Source organism: Oryzias latipes, chromosome 7 (assembly GCF_002234675.1).
Source record: "Oryzias latipes chromosome 7, ASM223467v1".
Taxonomy (NCBI): Eukaryota; Metazoa; Chordata; class Actinopteri; order Beloniformes; family Adrianichthyidae; genus Oryzias; species Oryzias latipes.
Genome location: NC_019865.2, coordinates 17,923,002 through 17,946,375, shown reverse-complemented (window position 1 = coordinate 17,946,375; position 23,374 = coordinate 17,923,002). Strand labels below are relative to the sequence as shown.

At 40.2% G+C, this 23,374-nt stretch overlaps 1 protein-coding gene across 1 annotated transcript; it reads right to left on the bottom strand.

Moving 5' to 3' along the window:
• Positions 1 to 6,025: 6,025 nt before the first annotated feature.
• On the bottom strand, positions 6,026 to 22,090 carry LOC101175565 (dysbindin). The gene is made up of 4 exons (XM_023956723.1): positions 21,794 to 22,090; positions 15,532 to 15,681; positions 15,201 to 15,344; positions 6,026 to 8,684 (listed from the first exon to the last, which is right to left on the bottom strand). The coding sequence occupies exons 1-4, from the start codon at positions 21,837 to 21,839 to the stop codon at positions 8,392 to 8,394; spliced, it is 633 nt and encodes a 210-aa protein (XP_023812491.1). The 5' UTR covers positions 21,840 to 22,090; the 3' UTR covers positions 6,026 to 8,391.
• Between the last annotated feature and the right edge of the window lie 1,284 nt (positions 22,091 to 23,374).

The following is a 23,374-nucleotide window of genomic DNA, read 5'->3' as shown; positions in this document are numbered from 1 at the left end:
CACAAATCTATATTGTGTCTTCAGTATGTCAGTTCTGTTCTATTTTTATACCTCTTCAAAACTGATTGGGAAAAGTAAAACAAAGCTAGGATAACAAAAATCTATTTATGTGTATATTTTTTAAGGTTGGTCCCCATTTTAAAGTATATAATTGGGCTGATCAAAAACGTTATTTATATATATTATAGACAACAATTTGTTTTAAATCTGCATGCTTTAAGCACTGATGAACTGTAAGCATAACTTGCAGTTGTTACACAGTAGTTCTAGTTTGGGGGAGAAATATCAACTGCAACCTAAGAACTGCTGTTGGAGCTTCTCAAAGAACATAAGAACTAAAGAAAAAATAAGCTGAGGTGCTCCTCTTTAATTCAGCCTCCTCTTTAATTCTCAAGCCTGAGAATGAAGCAAGATCTTGGATTTTTAACATTAAAAATGATTTTATCTCAACTCTTACCTGTGTGGAATTTTTTCTTGAAAACAGTCTTCACCAAACAAAGACAAAATCATTCATCAATTTATTTTCTATACCCGCTTATTTCGCTTATTTGACATTATATCTTTTCAAATTTCCAAAAGATTCCAGCTTATTGGCCAAGTGTGTCTGCCCTGAGACTGGAAGGTTGTGAGTTCAAATCCACGGCCAAGCCTTACCAAAGACTGGGACCCAGTGCTTCCCTGCTTGACATCCAGCATTAAGAAGTTGGATTGGGAGGCTTAAACCATCTACTGTAATAGCTCCTGAGTTTGGCTGTGACTGCAGCTCACCGTTCCCCCAGAAGATGGGTCAAATGTGGAGAGCAAATTTATAGGTGCGTGACTACTAATGGTATTTTAGTTCAGTAGTTACCTGATGCAAGTTACTTATGACAATCAGAGAAAAATGTTTAAGTGTCTATAATGTGAATTTAAACAACTATATAGAAACTGGGGGAAGGTTCAAAGGTGGAGTGAACTGCATTACATGTTGGTTGATGTAGTGAATGATAATAGACTACATGAAGAAGACAGACATACTGCCACTTTTATATAACAGGGACTGCGTGGAGAGGGTGGCAGACTTCCGCTTCCTGGGAGTCTACATGTTGGAGAGCCTAACCTGGAGTACAAACACCACTGAGCTGCTGAAAAAGGCCCTGTAGAGACTGTATTTCCTGAGGTTACCCAGGAAGAAAAACATCAACCGAAAACTGCTGTGACCTTTTACAATACCACTGTAGAAAGTGTAACATCCTGCGTATGCACTTGGTTCAGCAGCTGTATAGTGGCTCAAAGGAAAGCTCTCCAGCAGGTCATCAACACCGCCCAAAATATTGTTGGCTGCTCTCTCCCCACCCTGGAACCCCTCAGCGCCTGCTGCCTCAACAGAGCAAAGAACATCATCAGAGACGCTTCACGCCCTTACACTCCCTGTTTGATCTGTTGCGTTCAGGCAAATACTACAGGTCAAGCAGAGAAAGGACAAAGAGATACCAGAACAGATTTTATCAAACTGCCATAAACAAGTTAAACGTTATGGAAGCGATTCTGTAGCATAATTAACAATAAAAGTCAAAACCAGAAATGCTTTTTCATTTTCAAAATGAAGCTGCATTTTTAGGTGTGAGTGTGAGAGTGAGAGTGAATAGGTGTGTGTTTGTGGACATTCTACCCTGCGACAGACTGGCGACCTGTCCAGGTTGTCCCCTGCCTTCGCCCACAAGTGGATAGGCTCCGGCAGCCCCGTGACCCCGAAAGGGAAAAACGGTTAAGAAAATGAATGATGAATGAATGAATGAAGCTGCATTTTTTGACTCAAAATTAAAATGAAAAAGCAATCCGCCAAGATGCTTTTTCATTTCCTTCCTCAACACTGCTTATTCTGTCACTTAATTAAAATGATAATGAAAATGGTATTTGACATTTCATTTTCAAAATGTTTTCTGGTTAATGTGTAGCATATTTCATTTAGAAATGTCTTATTCGACAATTAAAATGGATTAACAGAAATGCTTTTTACTTTTCAAAATGTAACTGCATCAAATGACTCAAAATTAAAATGAAAAAGCAATATTTCAAAATGATTTTTCCTTTTAGACTTAAAACTGCTTATTCTGTGTCATAATTAAAACGAAAATGCAAAGAGGGGATTGCATTTGCATTTTCACATCCACCCTGCGAACATTGTCTCAATATTCATTTCGAAAAAGCATTCCCAGCGAGGAGGCGGGGCGATGACGTCACTGCTTTCTCCGCTGTAGTTGGCTTGCGATTCACAGCTTCTGATTCTCGAGGGCACTAAAGGAACATTCCGCTGCATTTTTCGCATTAAGATCACCTAAAACCGCATCCTGTTCACAAACCGCTGGACCTGGACTGCTCAAACCTGGATTCCTGGATCTTAATGCGAAAAACGCAGCGGAATGTTCCTTCAGTGGCCTGTGAAGCTGTGAAGCGCAAGCCAACTTCAGCGTCGTCTGACCGCACACATTTAAAAACATATGATTGAGCAGGCCCTTAAATATAATCATAACTGTTATAAAAGCACATTATGAAGAAAGTCTCCTGCAGCTTCGCGCTGACTGCGTGTTGGTCCAACCAGCAAACGTTTACCACAGTGAAATCTGCTATCTGTTGATGGGGCTCCAGCTGTCATCAAACAGCAAATTCAGCGCGAAGCTGCAAATAAATTTGTAAATATGTGGGAATTACATCAGTCTTTATTTTTGTTCTGGACACCACTGGAAACACAAATTCATATGATGGTTTCTCAGATCGCAGCAACATTTCCGCCTTCGACAATCATTATCGGGAGCTTCGCACTCCGCTATGCGGAGGCAGCTGGCGGTCTGAAGAACAAAAGCTTGTCCGCAGGGCGTCCGAAGGAGGACCGCAGAAGGCGGACATGCTGCTACGTCGTCCTGAGAAGCTGTGTACAATCATCAGAAGTTGCCGCTAACAGAAAGCTACAGTGCTCCTAGCATATCTGTCTCTTAGCACGGACACACGGAGAAAGCAGTGATGTCATCGCCCCGCCTTCTCGCTGGAAATGCTTTTTCTAAATGAATATTGAGACAATGTTCGCAGGATGTAATATTGTTTTAATGCAAAAAGATTTCATGAAAAATCAATCGTTTATCTTTAAATATAAATAAATAAATAAATAAACAGCAAAAAAAAGTTGTTTAAAAAATAATGAAAAGTTTGATAAACTTGCTACTGATTCCATTCACTGAGCAAGGTGCATGATGGGAGCTTATATGATGCTGTTTTTGTTTTGTTTTACTAACTCCAGAGATGGTTGCACTAGATTGATTAAGAAACCATTTTCTTCTGCCTTTATTACGCGTGTAGTTTTTTGTATTTTTACCTTTTGTGTTTTCAGTTTGTTTGAATAAAACCCAAAGAGTGTAGGTTGGGCATATGGGAGTGCAGTCATTGTTTATGCTTTCTTGATATCCCTCATATTTCAGTCTGCTTAACTAGGTACAAAGTTTGCTCGATTGATCAATGCACTTGATCAAACTACCTAAACCTTTTACCATTACCCCTGTGATTATTGATAGATACCTGTTTGAGCTGTGCAGTGGTCAAAGTCCCCTCGTCCCCCTGAACCAACGGATTAACTAATGCCAAAAATCAGGATAAACAAGTCTAAAAGGTGTTTGAACGTAACGTTGAAAAGACGTCCAAACGGCCACACTTAAGCTACAATTAGTCAAAACACTGTAAGAGTCAGTTGACATTTATCACATGAAACCTTGCAACCACTGGATCTTTTTAAAATAAAAATACTTTTGATTTAACAAAGTTTAAATCCAAGTTCCATATCAAGCTAAAACTTGGATAAAATTACTTTATTTCAAAAGTTGTGTTGAAGGGTGGGCTGAAGAAGGTATTCCTCTGGGTATCCCTGAAAAACTCCTAAATGATTAGTCACATGCCCCTGTACGGATACTGTGGGCTTTTGGGTTGTCCAGACCCATAGAGGATTGTAAGGAGGAGAGGCTGCATCCTAAGAGGACAACAGGTGTGTCTTGCAGTTCCCTTGAAGCTCGTACGGCCACCTCAAGGGAAATGGAATGTACCAATGTTGTGCGATTGGTAAGTGTAACGTGAAGTATTTATAAGAATAAGTATTTGTAAGAATAATGTAAGTTGCGACGTATGCTTCATGCTGTCATGGGCTGTCCTTTTGCCACACTCTGGTCATTAGTGATGTCCCTGCAGTGGCACCCTGCTGAGGCTGCACAATGCTGCATGCATGGGGTGTGCAGTGGATTTGTAAGTGCCCGTTAGATGCTAACACAAACTATGCCCTGATTGCCCAATTTCTTGATCACTAACAGCCAGGCTACACAGGAGTGCTCACTTTGCACTTAAAAGCACTTGCTCCCGGCGGATGGCGCAGAGTTACCTGGGGTTAAAAAAAAAAGAAAAATGCGTATGACAGGCAGTTTCCCCATTACAGTGTTCCCTTGCTATATTGTGGTTCACCTTGCTCTCGTGAATTTCTTTCAACTTTAAATACATTTTTTTCAACAACGCATGTTTCGCACCCTGATTGGCTGTTGATCGTGTCAATCAATCTCTTCTGTGCTGTTTCGTCTCTACAGAGATGCTTCATGTACAGTTTGACAGAGTTACAAAAGTCTTCAATCGTGAGGAGATCTGCATTTTCTTTCTATAAAACTGGACTTACTCTTCTCTAAGGTTTAAACTTTGGGCAAAGTTTAAATTTTGACACGCAAGAAACAGGCAGGAGTGTAACCTGTAACCTGCATAGCTTAAATAAGTAACCCTTGTTTTTAGTGAGAGTTTGACTCCGCCTGGTTTGTTCCTTGTTGCAAATTCTGGACATTCTTCTACAGAGAGAATGCTTTGTCACACCCAAAGTGAAAGGGTTTGTATTTGGTTGCCTAAGACTCCAGCCCCTGCTGTTTTAAATTAAGAACTTCCAAGTACGGCTACTGGATAGAGCAGTTAGGACTATAGAAAGAAGTGGTGAAACTGGGCTTTATTGAAGGACTGGAGTCTCCCAAGCACAAACATCTATTCCTCCTATCCTTCAAAGCACCCAAAAAACATTGTGCTTGCAAACAAATCCTTTATTCCAGTTTTTCTTGTATGACTTAGCTTCTTTTTTCTTTCAAACTGTCTCAAACAAGCTCATTTTAAAAATAAAATGGCCAAATGTTTACGTAAAGAGTTAGATTTAGCGGATGGATGGCTCATTTGACTGGGTGCATGACTGACACGCAAGAAACTCGGGTTTTCGGCCCAGGGCGTGGGATGAGCTTCATCCAGTGTGGGTGCATCAGCAAAACTCTTTGCATAACTGTGTAGCCACAAGAAGTTCTGAGTCTGGGTGCCCTGTGCCCCTCCCCAGCTTGAATAAAACACAGAGTTGTGACAGGAAGGGCGTCCAGCATGAAAAATCTCTGCCGAACCACATGTGCGAAAAGTGAAAGTTGCTTCACTGTGGCGACCCTTGAAGGGATAGGCTGAAACAACAACAAAATATACTTAAGAACTTGATAGTGCTCTAAATGATAACCAGTTATTAGGACCCCAATTGAACACAAATTAAACTGAGGTAGGAAATAGTTAATTTAAATCCATTTTCTTTAAATTTGATAGGCTGTACTTAAAAAGACAGACATATAAAGGTATTTTAGTCTAAAAGAGAAGTTCAATTCAACATGTTCCATCAACATGAGCAGCGATGTGGTAGCTGTACAACCAAATTAAAAGTGTTTAAAAGCGTTTACGGTTGTAGTGTAACACATTTACACACTGACTTGGATCTTAAACACTGTTTGTAGTCATAATATCAGTACCAGTAAGTCACCCACTTCCCACATGATCATAAATATTCCACTTTTAGCTTTCAGCTTGAATTTCACATGAGGGGAAGATTTGTTACCTTGTTTCCCACATCAGTCAAAAACTTGAATTTTGACAAAACCAGAAAGAAGTCCTGGTTTTCATGCAGCATGCAAGCACTTTGACCTCTGAGTCTGTTGACCTTTTGAAACAAATGCAGTCAGTTTGAAGCATTAATGTTTATTTTCAGACATTTTGCACCTTGAGCAAATATGTCAAACAACAAAAGGAGAAACACTTGCCTTCTAATCTGTAGAGCTCATAAAGAAATCAGGTTCTTACAAGAAGAAGTGGTTTGTTTTACTCGACTGCATAATCGGGTCACTATAGAGGAGGTCATATACCATGTATAGTACTTCTTATCAGTGTCATTTTGTCTTTTAAAAATGGTTCATGGAACCAAGCTCACTTTCCAAGAACACCTGTTTTCCTACTCTCAACAACTCACTCGTGGCAACTGAAGAACTCTAATTGGGAAATGAATGCCAAGGGTCTTGCTCAGGGGCATGACAGTAGGATTAATCCTACCCAAACAGATGCTTGACCTGTGACCAAAAGCACATTTTCCTACCCGGTCCTCTTTGAAAACGTTTTGATGGATTCAAATGGCTTTTTCATTTACAGTTGTAATTCTACACATTTTACAAATGGAATGAAGTCCAGAAAATCCTCCATAAAGTGCTGAGAATCTGGTACCGAATGTATGGCTTCCTTGAGGAAACTGATCAGTCCCACTCACTCTCCCACCAAAGTTTTGAATCCTGATTGTGAGAGTGGATCTCTTTGCCGGACTAAAATGCATTATCCAGTTTCATACAAACTTATCACTCGCACAACCTGTTTACTGGCTATCTCTTCATGCTACAAGTACAGATTTGCATATTAACTTGAAGGTGTGTTACCAATCTCAAAAGTACATGTGTGGTTCATGCAAAGCCTCGTAATTTTCTGATAAGAACACAGGCTAAAGAACATTACCTAAGTTTCACAAAATTGCAATTCGTGTAAAGAAAAAAAAAAACATCCTTTGACATCATTACCTCATTTTGATAGACTGCAGATCAGCCAATTATACTTTCTAAAGTCTTGAAATCTCACTTTTCAGTTATTTTGGACCACACCTTGTGGGTAAACAGCTCCAATTGTCACATGTTTGCAGCGTGCCATCTCCACATAGTATATTTCAGTTCATGTAGATCAGGTCCTTACAGCAGGCCACTGTGGGATAATCCACTGTTTTGGATCTCGCTATTCTTGGATGTTTTTTGGTTGACCCATGATCTCCAAACTTTGACCAAGCTTTCTGATTCTTGGCAGCACATTGCATGTTTTGCAGAATGCCCTGTTCCTCTATGTGTAACAGTAAGAACTTTATTTTCTTGCTAAGCTTCTTTATTTTTCTTTTTTCTTTTGCATCTGTATGTAAAGTCGCTGTGCTTTAAAGATGACTTTCCCCAATAAAAAGAAACAGCTTTCTCTCCTCTTTCCATAGAACATTCTCCAGAACCTTTGTTGCTTGAAAATATTATTTCTGGTCTAACTTTTTGATATTTTGCTTTCAACAGTTGTGTCCTCAATGGTCCTTTCCACAATTTCCACTTTGAGTAAAACAGCGAGTTGGTCGGACATTCATGTACTTGGACCTTGGAGCTCAACATTGACAGTTTGAATGTTTCTCCCACATTGCTCGTGGTGGTTACAGGGTTGACCCAAGCGTTTGGCAACAAAGTGTGAATGTGTGTTTGAACTTAAGTATAGGTTTTTACCGCTTAATAATTACAAGTGAAAAGGAACATCAAGCTGCTAGAACATCAAGTCTTTCCTTTTGACAAGCTCATTTGTGATTTTGAATTATGCCCTGTTATTAATTACTTATTACACATGGAAACACATCTGTGATGTTTAAAAAAAACAAAACATTACTTCATCTTTTTTTGCTATTTTAGTTTCTTAAAAAGCTGTTGAAGAAAAGTTTCGGTGTTGGTCCTTTTGATAAGTTTACTCCGTTTCAAGGTTACTTTATGAAAACATGGTGGTTTGGTTAATATCTAACATATTTTTCTAAGTTTTATCAGATTCACAAGGACATTGTGCCTCTAAGCACATGTAGCACGTCTTTAAAGTTTTCACAAACAGCAATTCATTCAAAAATATGTGTATTTTGTCAATTTGTTTGAACTTGTTTTCTGGTTTTGATTTTTTTCTTCCAGTGACTTTTGTTCATTTTTTGTGGGTTCTAAACCAGTGATTTCCAGGCAAATGTGTGCAGGCTGGAGGACGGTTGTCCCTCAGGCAAGAGGAGAAATAAAAGAGGAGCTGAACGTGTCGTTGCAGGTGAGCGGAATGATTCACATTGAGAAGTTTTTTTTTGGCATTCACTTTTAGATTGCCACATAGTTTTGTAAAGCTAACAGAGGTACAGGGCATGTTTGCACAGAGGAGCACAGTGAGGCCCAATCGTGCTGGAGTTTGTGGCCCATAAGAAAGAAATGTACACATAAAGCCAAAGAAAGTTATAGATAAAAGTCAGTCTCTCAGAGGATCAGTTGGAAGACTTGTTTTCACCTCCTCGTCCTCCTCTGATTCCTCATCCCTCAACTGAGGGACGCTTGTCAGCAACAGAGTGTCAGCATGAACTTCCTCATCATCTGACTGGATGACAGGAGTGTCGGCTCCACCGGCGCTGGTGTCGCTGGAACCAGACGACGTTGAAGAAATGCGGGATTGTGAGCCACGGTAGATTTCCCTTTGTCGCTGCAGAGGCGCTCGCTCTCTGTAGACCACCTCTGCCTCTTCATCCTCTTCGTCTTCATCATCCTCTGTAAACAGAAGTTAAATAAACAGAAGTTGGATATTTTAGTACTTTTGAGTTTAGCTTGCTTGAATTTTACTTCAACACCAAACATCCACCAACCTCTGCTGTCTATCTTTTTGTTTTTTGTTCAAAAAAAAGTTGAAATGGAAAAAGTACATTTCAGTCAGACAACTCTTACAGTAAGAAATATTTATTGACATTTTCCACATTCTTTAAGTTGGCATTCACATATTTTCGTTTGGCATAAGGCTCCGTTCAATTCCATGAGAAATTTCCATAACACTTTCGGGTAACAAAACCCCCCCTTTACGGAGCCCACAGGTGGAAGCCGGGGAGGAGGGTGGGGCGAAGAATGAAAGCTGAAGGTAAGAAAGAGAATGAATGACTGCGCACCTGGGCTTAAATAGGAGGCTGAGCAGGTGAGTTAATTGACTGAACCGCCCTAGGGTATTTACCTGTAAAACACTGCAGCGAGTATCTGCCCGAAATACGATAAATCGTCATTTAATAAATACATGTATTTTCTCTTTCGGCTTTTCCCATCAGGGGTCGCCACAGCGAACGAGTTGCATGGTAAACTTGGCAATGTTTTACGCGGGATGCCCTTCCTGACCCAACCCTCTCAAAGCAACCTGGCTTGGGACTGGCACAGAAGTAGAAAGGGGAACAGGGAGCAGCCCGGAGTCGAACCCTGGTTACACGGACAGAAGGCTCCGCAAACCAGCACGAGCTAAACCGGCTCCCCTATTCAATAAATACATAGTTGTATGGAAATAAATCAAAGTAGAAAAAGAAGAAAAATACCTGAAGTATTTTTAAATAACAATAAAAAAGATTTTTTACTGCATGTCCCATTACTAAAATAAAAAAAAAATATGATAAATTAAATAGCAAAATTTTAATATAGTTAAGAAAGTCATAATGTGTTGAATTAAAAACAATGCATCTTTGTATTTCAGTGAAGAAAAATGCCACACCACCTTCATTTTGTAATTATTCAACATTTTACAAAAACACAAATCTTTGCCTTTTAGCTGCTTCCTGTGGAGTTTGAACTTTGACATTTTTCAGCTTTTCTAAATGCCCCCCAGTGGGTTAGGGTTAGGGTTAGGGTTTTCACCTTGTCTATATGCACCCCAGTCAAGTAATGTTAAAGCACTTTCAGTGAATTTAGTTAACATGAACCACCCTTTAAGAATTCTTACTTCTCACCTTGGAGAGCTGTGCCTACAGTTGATGTTCCTTTGACACATGCCAATTTGGCTCACTCCCTCAAAGAACCAATTGGTGATTCCCCCCCCCCCTATCCTTCCCATGAGGCTTAGTGCCAATCTGAAATGGAATGAGTTCAAACTTTTTAAATCCATGACCCAACAAGTCTTAGGGCAGACTCTTTTAATGAGTTAGTAAGTGTTGACATGTTAACCATACAATTTTTTTTTCTTGTTTGCCCACTGCTTCATTCCAGTGTGAGATTACAAGCCGTATTGAGGTTATTTACATGAATACATTTGGAGTGGAATCAACTTAATTGCCCTTTCTACAGTAACTATGTAGGCTTATAACCTCCAGCGAGGAACGATCAAGGAGAGTAAGTTCAAAGCAAGTCTTCATTTTCCATCAACTCTTAACCTGTGACTTCGTGAGAAGTGTTAATTTGTATTCTTTTTTTTTTTTTAATGACAACTTCTTTCTTGAAAAATGCCAGAGGCTCCTCTCGTTGTTTATGCCATCAATCACAATTTTTAAAAACTCATTATTTAGGTTTTGTAGGGTGTTGTCTGTTGTTTCAGTCTGTAGAAATAGTATGTCATCCAAAATGTTTAAACATTTTTACAGTTTTATTAGTAACATTTGATTTATTACATAAAATTTAAATCTTGTTATTTCTAAAAGTACAGAAAATTCAAAAATAAAAAAAATCTAAGTGAAAATAATTATTAAAACCCATATATCAAGACAGAACAGAATAACACTACAGAAGTTTTCAGTCTCAACAAAGATGATATTTTTGTCATGGTGCCTCTGTCAGATTTCCTCCCCCTCCCATCTCTGCTTGGCTCCTGATGATTCCCAGCTGTGTCCACTCACCTCATCACCGACCAGACCTACTTAAGGAGATTCAGAACCAGCATTCATTGCCAGTTCGTTTCCCTTGATGGTGCATAACCTGGTCTCTTGACTAGTATAGTCCAAGTGCTCATGTTCACGTCTTACTTTTGTATTGCCTCGCCTTCAGGACCTTCTGACCAAGAGTGGACACCTGAGTCACCGGATTACCTGAGCCACAGAACCTCTCGGACCACCAAGAACCTCCAGCCTCGCCACGAGCCAACTCCGACCACCAGCCTCGCCTCAAGCCATAACTGCCTCAAGCTACTTCCAGCTACTTCACCCGCTGCTCTCCGGCCTCCAGCCACATCAAGATCTCAAGCAACTGTGAATATCATTAAAACTTGACTTACCAACTTACTCACCTTGTGTTTTCCTTCCAGGTTTCAGCGCCTGGGTCTGCCTCGCCTAGCTTGCCATGACAATTTTTAAATTTCCAGGATGGAGCAGGTAAAATGTATTACTTCAATATGTGAATATATTTTACTATGTTCACTTGACACTGTAATAACTGGATTATTATGTCCGATCGATGTAATTATCAGTCATAAAGTTGATTTTTCGTTTGTGATTTTTCTGCTTTCAAATGTAAAGTGTAAAAAAAGTTACATTCAGTATTTAAATAATGTAACATATTCAAAAAAAAAAAACACAAGATGTCACTTATGGAACCTTACAAGGCCAGAAATGATCAGTAAAAACAAAAAATGTCACTTCTGCATACAGTCAGCACCATAAATATTTGGACAGAGACACATTCTTTCTAATTTTGTTTCTGTACATTACCACACTGAATTTTAAATAAAACAACTCAGATGCCATTGAAGTGCAGACTTTCAGCTTTTTTTCCATGGGTTGAACAAAAAGATTGCATAAAAATGTGAAAAACTAAAGCATTTTTTAAACACAATCCCTTCATTTCATGGGCTCATAAGTAATTGGACAATGGACTCCCATGCTATTGCATGGGCAGATGTGGGCAATTCCCTTGTGTCATTATGAGTGAAGCAGATAAAAGGCCTGAAGTTGATTAGAGGACTCGTGCTTGCATTTTGACGATTTTGCTGTGAACAGACAACATGCGGTCAAAGGAGATCTCCATGCAGGTGAAAGGAGCCATCATTAAGCTGAGAAAACAGAACAAAACCATGCGAGAAATTGCTACAGTATTAGGAGTGGCAAAATCAACAGTGTTGTACATCCTGAGAAAGAAAAAAAGCACTGGTGAACTCGGCAACACAAAAAGACCTGGACGTCCACGGAAGACAACAGTGGTGGATGATCACAGAATCATTTCCATGGTGAAGAGGAGGTTCACAACAGCCAACCAAGTGAACAACACTCTCCAGGAGGTAGGCGTGTCAATATCCAAGTCTACCATAAAAAGAAGACTGCATGAAAGTAGATATAGAGGGTACACTGCAAGATGCAAGCCACTCATAAGCCTCAAGAATAGGAAGTCATCTAAAAAAGACAGCACAGTTCTGGGGCCTCATTTATAAACGTTGCGTACGCACAAAAGGAGGCGTACGCCACTCTCTACGCAATAGTTAGTATTTATAAAAAGCAAACTTGACGGGAAAATGTGCGGTCCTTCACGCAAGCCCTGACCCAGGCGTACGCACAAAAACGGGTGAAATGAGAAACGTCGGCAGATGGAAGAAACACGTGAAAGTGACAGTGTGTGCCAAATTGTGCTGGCATGTGCTGTGCTACACAATGTGGCACAGCTTAAAAACGTGCCTCTACCCCCTGGCGCTGATTGCTGTGTTGGCCCCGACCCTGAATCCCATCCCCACGCATTTGAGCTGAATGCTGCTGCTTTGCGCCAGCGTTTGGAAGTGATGCGTCGCTTGTAAAGAACAACAAGAGGTGTGGAAAATATTATTTATTCAAGAATTCCCTCATCGTGCAGTTTATTTCAGTCAGGGCATTCTTGATTTCGCAAACCTCTCTAATTGAACTAATGACTTCCCTCTGCATTTCAAGGACTGCATTGATGAGGACACGTCCACTGCTGGAGGGTTGAGAGCCGCGTGCCGTGGAGACGCTGGGTCCAGACGGCTGCTCAGCTGCAGCATCGTAACCACTGGCCCCGCTGGAACATCCAGCAACTAAAATAAAATTGTTCTATATCAATAAACTGTAATTGTGTAGCCTGCATACATGTGACTTGACTGCATTCATTTTAAATATTTCTCTTACCTGTGTCACCCGGTGCATCTGGCGCGTCGGTGTCCCCCTCCGCCTCAGTCTCCACTCCACTTAAAAGGGATTCCCCAATAATAGCCGCCAGTCTCTCATCAAGAGGGGTCAGCTCCGGTGTTCCCTGTCCCCCAACCGTGGCAGACACACTCTGGCGATGGAGCGCTAGACGTTTTTTCGCCTCGACTTTGATGTCCGAATGTCCGATGTCCGACCGTTTCTTTTTTATTTCGGCCACGGTCCGAAGTTGTGAGGCTACAGCATTTACGGCGTCTGCCACCGTTTGCCACTCACTTGCCTTTTTGGCATTAGTAATGCCCACACTGTGCCCTCCAAACAATATTTTTCTCTTCTTTTCCACCTCGCCAACGATAACTTCTACTTCACATTGAGTGAAGTTACGTTTTATTGATTTCCTCTCTGTGTTTGCCATGATTTCGCAATCAATGAATATTAATTTGTGGGCGTTTCACGGACTATTTATGGGCAACTATGGGCGTGTCATGAAGCCGCAAAAGCTGCGCTACATTTAGGATTGGTTGTGATTTATTAAGGGAAAGATGCGTAGGATGTGCGTGCGCACGGTTTCATAAATCCGAATATTTCTGTGCGTACGCACGTCCTATGTTTCATCCGTATGCCACTTCTGACGCAAATCCTATGCAAGGTTTTATAAATGAGGCCCCTGGAAAAACATTCTTTGGACAGATGAAACCAAAATCAATCTCTACCAGAATGATGGCAAGAGAAAGGCATGGAGAAGGCGTGGAGAAGCTCATGATCCAAAGCACACTACATCATCAGTAAAACACTGTGGAGGCAGTGTGATGGTCTGGGCGTGCATGGCTGCTAGTGGCACTGGGACACTAGTGTTTGTTGATGACGTGACAGAGGACAGAAGCAGCCCAATGAATCCTGAGGTGTTCAGAGACATACTGTCTGCACAGATCCAGGTGAATGCAGCCAAACTGATTGGGCGGCATTTCATAATACAGATGGACAACGACCCAAAGCATACAGCCAAAGCAACTCAGGAGTTTATTAAAGCAAAGAAGTGGAATATTCTTGAATGGCCAAGTCAGTCACCTGATCTTAACCAAATTGAGCATGCATTTCACTTGTTGAAGACTAAACTTCAGACAGAAAGGCCCACAAACAAACAGCAACTGAAAGCCGCTGCAGTAAAGGCCTGGCAGAGCATTTAGAAGGAGAAAACCCAGCATCTGGTGATGTCCATGAGTTCAAGACTTCAGGCTGTCATTGCAAACAAAGGGTTTTCAACCAAATATTAGTAATGCCCATTTTGTTTTCAGTTATTTCATTTGTCCAATTGCTTATAAGCCCATGAAATGAAGGGTTTGTGTTTAAAAAATGCTTTAGTTTTTCACATTTTTATGCAGTCTTTTTCTTCAACCCATGGAATAAAAGCTGAAAGTCTGCACTTCAATGGCATCTGAGTTGTTTTATTTAAAATTCACTGTGGTAATGTACAGAAACAAAATTAGAAAGAATTTGTCTCTGTCCAAATGTTTATGGTGCTGACTGGTGTCCTATGCAAAATGTAATGTGAACGTTTTGAACAAAACTGTAAATAGAAATACACACATAAGCAGGTGTTGGGGTGGGATCATTCAAAATTTATCTTTAACCGCCTCCTTTTTAAGCACAAGTTTTATCTGTCTAGTTTAAACTTGTGTTTTTATTTCCTTTTGTGTTTGAAATAATGGATAAAACAAAAGAAATTTGAAAATAGATTTGGAAACAAATGTGTGTTTACATGTATGGCAAATATGTCTAACGAGATAAAACATGACGATGTGTGCACTCACTATCTCTGAAGTCATGCATTGGAATGAGTACAGTGAAAATTAAAGCCTGAAGTAGGAAAGGAAATTGACAAAATTACTATAGCTGAGTGAAAGTAATTTTTGAAGCTCTGGTGGCTGATCCATTTGTCAATCAAATCCCAAGAGTTGTATTGTACAATAAAACTCTACAAGTATACAAGTGTAAGAAACCTTCAGAAACAAGAATGTAAATGGATTTTATTAAGTTTACTTTAATTCTTTTTAACATATGATTTAATGGAAAATCGCTACTTTTTGAAACTGGAATTCAGTGAAGCTTTACGTCAAATTTGGAAATGGAGGGTGGAGGCCTGGTGCCTACAAATAAATGCAAGCATCCATATCTGACCGTGTACCTAGTCCTGGAGATGCCGGCGCTCCTTCTTCTGATCCTGAGTTCAGGAAGACATCCAGGGCCTCCTGATCAGATATGTCCATCAGATCCATCTGCTCCAGCACATCGACGTTCACCTCCATGGATGAGATGCTCCCCATGGGAGCTACAGCAAAACAGCATTTACCACATTTTAAATACTATCATACATAATTACAAAGTAATAACAAATTTATCTGAGGCTGGATACTCCTTAATAACCCACAGGATGAAAATATAAGTGTTATTAGTCTTATTGGATTTTTTTCACACCTTTGGTGACAGCATTCTGTCAGAGACAGAAATAGACTCACGTTTCCTGCAGTCGATCTGCAGGTGTGTGGAGGGCAGGTAGTTTTCCACGTCATGTTGGTAAACTTCTTCAAAAAAGCGCTGCCTCTCCTTTAGCTTCAAATGCTGAGCAGTTTCCTTGTCGAGCAGTCTCTGAGAGTTGTCCGTCTCAGCTGAGCATAAAATTAGCAAAAAAGACACAGAAAGTTGATTTGTGTTTTTTTTGTTTTTAATAGAGAGAATGTTATTTTCAACACAACATATTCATCTCGGGTGTAAGAAAGCTTTGACCTTTTCAATACAGTTTAACAAAGGGATTCGCATAACTTTGCCTTCTTTTTTCTCTGTTTGCCTTTCTGTCTCTGTTTTCTCTATCCACTTAAACCCTTCGGTGAAAGAGCACCAACTTACTAAAGCAAAAGATTAAGGGGAAAGAAAAGTTTGTTGTTGCCTGAAGCAGCTCCCCTGCGGCAACCTGACAACTGACATCAATAAAGCTGTGAGAATTCATGATTCAGAAAAACAAGTTTGCTTATTCCTAGTGTTTGCTGAAAGCTTCTGTTGCGTGTTAATCATCTAGGTGTGTCTCAAAGGTCAGGTGTGAAAATAAAAAGAAACTGAATTGTAGGAAATACTCTACTAAATCCCACTTCATTACATTCTGCTTGCTGTAGTGTCTCTGAGTCACAACACTCTTTCTAATATTTGTTTACTGCTCTGAAAACCTTGAAACAATTTAGCCTTTTAGTCTTTACTATTCCACCATAAATTTTCTGACTGGTTAACCCGTGTGCTATCCGATAGGGTCAAGATGACCTTTGACGTGTTCTCCCTACCATGACAAAGGTGGATAAAGGTGGAAAGATTTCATGTAATCCATGGAAACCAGTGAAGATCACAAATCATTGAAGAAAAAAGGTTCAGCGCACTGTCTAGTGGGGTGTAGATGACCTCATTTGCAATGTCAAAGTGCCTGGGATAGCACAAGGGTTAATACCAATGGAAAAAAAACTGGTAAAGCCTGACCTCCAGTGTTCATGATCATAATTGCAAAATAAGTTGTTTTTTATTTTTTAAATCTCCAATCTTTCATTTGTGATGTTATATTAATGTTCTATTAAATCTTTTTTTTTTTTAAATGAGGGTGCATCTGCCACTGCAATAGGGTCTTCGTCAAGCACTGAATTCTGCCAAGTGGACAGGCTGTGGTTGTGCAATCATGTCTCATCCTCCTCAGCATACAGCGGCTGATTCCCTGAAGCTTCTCAAACTGACACTGGAGTTCATGTCACCCTCGCTTTAGTGTGACGTGTGTCTATTTTAAACTCTTTCAATACATTAAATGGGTGGATGCATCCATGCTGAAGAGTATGTGTTCTGTTACAAGCATGTGTTAAATGATGTATCCAGCTTACACAGTCAAACATTTATGTTCACACATTTTTCATACTCATCTTTGTTACTCAACTACAAAGTCAAATCTTCTAGGGTGTGCGTCTGTGGTCCATGGTCACCCACTAACAACAATCCTTCAGGCCATTTTTCAAGCTCACTTGCTAGTATTTCAGCTGCTACTGGAAACACATTCTATGATACAAAGTTTACTCTCTTGTTTTGCAAAACTGGTTTCCAGGCATCCCTGAATTACCACAGTCAATAAACATATATCACTAGCATGTTGGTCTGGACATATTAAAACACAATCTCAGGTCTCTAAGCATGAGTGAGATGTCTCATGCAACTGTGTAACTGGTCGAAGAGTTACATTATGGCAAACAATTAATGTTATGTAGATGTCGCTGGAAGCAGTGCATGCAACTGATATTTACACTACAAATACTTCATGATACACTTATCACAGGCACGATAATCGTGTGTTCCATTTTCAATGGCGTCCCTTGAGCCTCAGAGGAACTACACACCTGTATACATCTTAAGATGCCGCCGTCCCTCTATCCGACCCTCCACAAACCCAGACAACCAGAAAAAACTTGCAGCACCCATACAGGTCAACCCTTGACTGGGTACACATGACCAAGGCTTTAGATCTTTCCTGGACACGAAAGAAGCAAAAGCATGCTCATTCCGAAGGAAAACAATCCTTCTCTGCCTTCATCCTCTGACACATACATTGTTCCAACAAGACATCCACACAAGAATGTTGTAATTAATCCTAATAGCTTAAACTCAAAAGACTTAAAACAGAAACTCGCAGAAGCATTAGTCACCTCACTGACAACCCTTCGATATGATTTATGACTTATCATTTCTGCAGCAGTGGGAAGCTGGATCCAAATAAAGCCTTTACTAAAGGATGTAACTGCATAGACAAGGCTTGATGATGATGGGACTGCACAGCTTATATAAAACCTTTGCCTGTAAGCCCTGTGAAGGTCTTGCTCTCTCCCTCTGCATGACTCTTTCTAGCCTTCTTTCTCTTTGTCTAGTAATCTAAAACTCATGCTGCATTACTCAAGATGACATGACCACTGGACACGCTGAGCCCACACGCAGGCTCAGCTGCGTGTCCTCACTGCCTCTGCGTGGGTAAAAGACATGTTTGTAGGAGACTGACTCAACGAGACAACCTCTGAGTTTCCCTCCTTCCTGCACATTGGAATACTAAGGACCTCCACATGCAAATTGGTAAAGGTTGTGCTGCTAGCTGCTTCTATGGGGGCCTTACATGGTGGAATTCTTAGCTTCTGACAAAGCTTATCAACCACCAGTGCTCCTATTTGCTCCTATCCCGTTTAGCTCATTAAGTTTTCTTTTTGCTTTCAATCCAGCAATTGTGACATTTGGTGAAAGCAATGTGCAAAACAAGTGGCTTAGAAAATGTTATTGAAAAATGAGTAAGCCCAGATAGTACACACAAAAAAACGCTTTGTTGTCATAACATTTTCTGATTAATTTATATGAAGGATAAAGAAGAAAAATAAGTTTTAACATAGTGTCAGGTAGGGAGGGCTGGTGACCATGAAAGACCCAAAATGCAGAGATGGGAGCCACACAGTTTCAAGGCAAGGGGTTTAATCTTAAACTAAAGTGCTGCAGAGCAGGGAAACAAAACAAAACTTACTGTGGGTTAACATGAAAACATGGCAGAAGACAGTCAGGGAAGAGACGGTAATGGACCAGCACAAGAAGAAGGCAGAGACAAGACTTAAATACAGACAGGACTGACAAGACACAGGAGAGATTGGAACCAGGGAAGTAAAAAATCAAAATCATGACATAACAGTAAACCTTTCAAAATAAAACAGGAAACAGAACTCAAACATGACAGAAACAAATAGGAAAGCAAAAACCAATACAAAGAAACCCAAACAATGGCACATAGATTTTTAGGGGCGTAACAATTATTTGATGTAATCGATGAATCAATTTATAGTCCTACGATCCATCCATATCAATCTGTCTGAGACAAATTGTTAATCGAATCTACCTAATCTATTATAAAATTGTTTCAAAATAAAATAAATTGATTGTAATCATTATTGGAAAATACAGTTCAGCACAGTAGGTGTCATCAGAGCAGACAACACACATGTAATGGCAGCAAAAACTGATCAGCCCATCATTACAGTCCAATCTGAAACACTTTGAATTTTGTAAAAACATGTGATCATGCAGTGTGGTAGAATGTTCTAATAATGTTCTGTTTGTTTTGCTTTGATGTGGAAAAACAACAGTGGGTGGAACTTTAAGAAGCTAAAATGTGAATGGATTTGACATAAATTCTTGTTTACTGATTTGTTTGTACACATATTTAATTTACTCTTCATTATCTTGCAAGAAATATAAAGAATCTGGAAAACTTCACCTGCACAGTTCAGTACCCAGGTATTTTTCTCTCTGAGACACAATGGTTGAATTTCTGGCTAAAGATGTCCTGGATCCATTTTAGGTCAGTGAATCAGATCGTTAAGGAACCAATATTAATCGAATTGGTGTTAAAATGAATTGCTACACCCCTAGAATATATTGACAAACTTCAAAGTTTTGACTCTTCAAAAACATCCCCCAACAATCCTATTGTCACTTGAAGGCAGAGCTTCTTCCTCTCACCCAGCTTTGCTTGTGCTATCTCAGCCCTCACTTAACCATTATTACTTCAGAGCCACGCTTACATAATCCCACTATATTGCAAGTGCACACCCGTCAATACCTCTGTCCGCTATTCTATGCAGCATGACTTTCCTCTCTTGCTTATTTGTTATTTATTGAAATGCATGCAAGATGTTTGCATTGGCTGAGAGTGCTGTTAAGAAATGAGAACAGAGAGAGAGCGAATAAAACGATAGGAGCTTCAGGTTATGCAACATAATTCTGGCTTCTGTTGTTGCTTTTATTAAGTAAATGTTAAGTCAATAATCTGGGATTTAGTGCATCTGCTTCCCTCTAAAGAGCATCACATTCTGTAAAGAAAGGGCACTATGCATATTTGATGGTGATGAAAAAGTATAAAGATTTTCGTCCTGACTGCAGGGCTATGCTTTGCTACATTTCTTATTTTCAGCATATCTACACACCGTTGCATCTAACGGTGCAATTTACAAAGATGAGAGTGGAGGTGAAAGTCCAAGTGCCATAGATCCCAATTTAGTTGAAGCACATGATTTTCCCTTCTTCAGAGAGAATCTCAGTTCAGATTTTTGATCCTTAAACTCTCCTATCCTAAACAAAAACACACACACACACAAATTGTACACATCCTCATTCAAGTGAATGGATGTTTTAAATTGATACTTTTCATTCTGGGTTGTTTGTGGGAATATTTTCATCTCATGCGGAAAGAAACAAATGTTCCCATTAATCCCTGAAGTCACATGCTTTGGCAGTTCACATGTTTCAAGTGGAAAGAAGTCCCATGACCCTCGTTCTGTTTCCAGTGAACAAAGATGTGAGATGTGTCTGAGAGCAAGAGAAGTAGTGCGTGGGTTTTGCTTTAAGGCAAGTCTCCCCTCCCCAGAGGAGCTGACTGTTGTGTGAAGCATCTCTCAGCGGTGGACAGCCATGTAATTTTAAGGAATTATTGCTACCGTTATTTATGAAGCTAAATGCTCTTTTCTGCTTGCCTTGTAGCCACACCAGTCCATCAAACATAAATCATTTACGAGTGAGATCACTGCACCACGATTGTCACCTTCCCCCAGAGTGCCTCCCCACTCCCCCCCTCCCTTCTCACACACTTAACCATAAAGGAAATGAATCAATACTGACCATTTATCATGTCTCGCCTCTTTCTACACCAAGCAGCAATGCCAGCATGTTAGCCCACGTCATACTGCAGGGACCTGAAGGCTGGAGTAAACGCTACTTCGAATTAACAAATTTTTTTGAATTTTCAGATTATGTTTACTATTTTTATGTGTTTGTTTTTTTTTGCATCTTTAAGTCCACGTGCTTTAGGTTAATCTCATCACATCTGGAACCTCAAGATTATCCTAGAGGTGGCTCAGCAAGTGTCTGATCAGATTTTGCATCACCATTTTAGAAACATCCCCAAATCTATTAAAGTACTTTGCACATTTGACCTGCAGCCTTGCTTACAGATCCCCTTTTAGGCCAATCAAAACAGCTGTCTCACACGCACCTCTGTGCACATTAAAGCTTGTGCGCACACACAGCATTTCACTGAGGCAGCAGGTCGCGGTGGGAAACAGCAGCATATTCTCCTGATACTTGATCAGCAGACCTGCAAGGTAATATGTTTAGTCCTGATGAAAGCAGCTCCAAATCTTTCTGCTCACATAGAGACCTTTTTCTTTCTGAATCTCAGCTGTATCAACAGAGTTGGTTCATTTAGGGAGCTCAGGCTAATCTGCTGCAGCTCATATAGCCTGTGGCTGTGATTATAATTTTAAACAATGAGAACTTTGAATTGGGCTCCTAATTAAGGAGGAAAGAGGATGGATCAGCTGGACATGCTTTTTTTTTTTAACAAGAAAAAAAATGCACTGAAACAAATGGATTTAGTTTTACATAACAGCCATGCCCTTCGAAATGCAACAGTAAAGATATTTAGAGAGCAAATGGAAATTGTTTTAAAAAAGCCTTCCATTACAAATTTAGCATTGTTCAAGGAAGTAAGACTGAAATATTTGTGTCCTCATTTGCAAGAAAGATAACGCGTTGGCCCACAGTGAGTTGACATTAAGAATCACTGCAACAAATGACCCCTCAGCAGCAAATACAAGAAGACTAACATAAAGTTGTATGTATCCAGATGAACTCTGTTTTTGGCCACATATCTGCTTTCTTAAACTTTCAGTTACTTACATGCCAGACGTTTGTTGTGATGTGTTGACCCGGCAGACGACATCATCCAGTGGCGTGGTTCTGGTTGAAGATTGTTTACCTTGGACGGTGGGCTTGTTGTGTCCCCTCCTGTCAAGGCTCCAGGACAGGATGCTGGTGTGTGGAGTGAAGAGTCATCTAGTCATTGCATCTCTTGACTTTGAAGACCGGACTAGCAAATATACAGTACACTCCCATGACCCTTCCTCTTTTGCCTCCTGTCTTTCGCCTCCTCTGCTTTCTTGCTGTTTGCTGACTCCCCCCCCACCCCCACCCCAACCTCTGCTCTGATTTGCTGTTTCTTTCTTTTTTTTCTTTCTTTTTTTTTGTCGAGGCTTTCCCTCTCGCTGCTTCACACTCTCATCTCCCCCGGCTCTCTGCGTCTCAAACAGGCACACACACTTTCTCCTGCCCTGTCAGACTCACTAAGTAGGGTTATAAGGAGATGTTCAGCTTAGACCTCAGTGTGTGTGGTTGTATGTGTGTGTTGAGGATTAATAGTCAATGACAGTGTGGCATGTACCATTTGGGCACTGTGTGTGTGTGGGGGGGGGCAGCAAGATCAAGAATAGCTTTTAAATTGTATTAAGGAGTGTAGCAGCTATTGTGCAATGGGTGCCTTGCTTCAGCTGTTCCATGTTTTTGCTTTTATTAACTAATTTCACTTTAATAAAAAAAAAAACTAAACAGAAAAACTGTAACAAACAGGACGAAATATTTTAGATTAATAGTAAAAAAATTACTTTGATTAATCGGCTCAATAGTGGGAGGAAATAAGTTGTAAGTGTAGGGGGACTTTCAAGATCTCTCCGTATTGACTGTTAAAGTCTTGTAAAAAAAAATACAGGATACCATTAAGATTCAGCCTGTGTGGACTCCCAAAGTAACGTCCTCTTTTTTTTTTTTTTTTAACTTGTCCTGTCCAACAGCTGGGCAGACAGATGAGAGCTGAGGGCCTCTTGTGTTGGACATATTTTACTTTAACAAGAGGGGTTATTAATCTTCAGACAAACCAAAGGTATGTCTGAATAAACCCCTTTTGTAATTGAGGCCAAACTTTATTAATTTCAATCATGTCTGAAAATCTTTGGTGTTGGACCGGACGGAAAAGGAAAGAGGGGAAGAAGAGAGAGGGACGTTAGAGAGAGGGGGGGTAGGGGGTGATAATAGGAGGGGAAGGGGGATAAGACCATGAAGCAGCATAAAGCAACAAGTTTACTGGTGGTTAATCATTATGGTAAGGTTCAAATGTAGTAAAAAACAAAAAAACGAAACAAAAAAAGGGGCGGAGCCTGTCCACACACACACTGAAATGTATTAAACACACCTGCTAGCTGCAAAAATGTCCACCTGTCGACATGTACACAAAACAGATAGTGTTCACACGCATACTTATGCCTTAAAACCAACTAGTGTGAAATATTTCAGTCATTCAGTCATGCAAACTGTTAGTGCAAAGGTGAGCTAACACCAGTGCTCAGGTGAGTGTTTATGTTCTTCTAAAATGGGTGGTGGAACGTGAAAAGAAGGAAGGAGAGTGCCCAGCCATCCCCACCCCAAGAC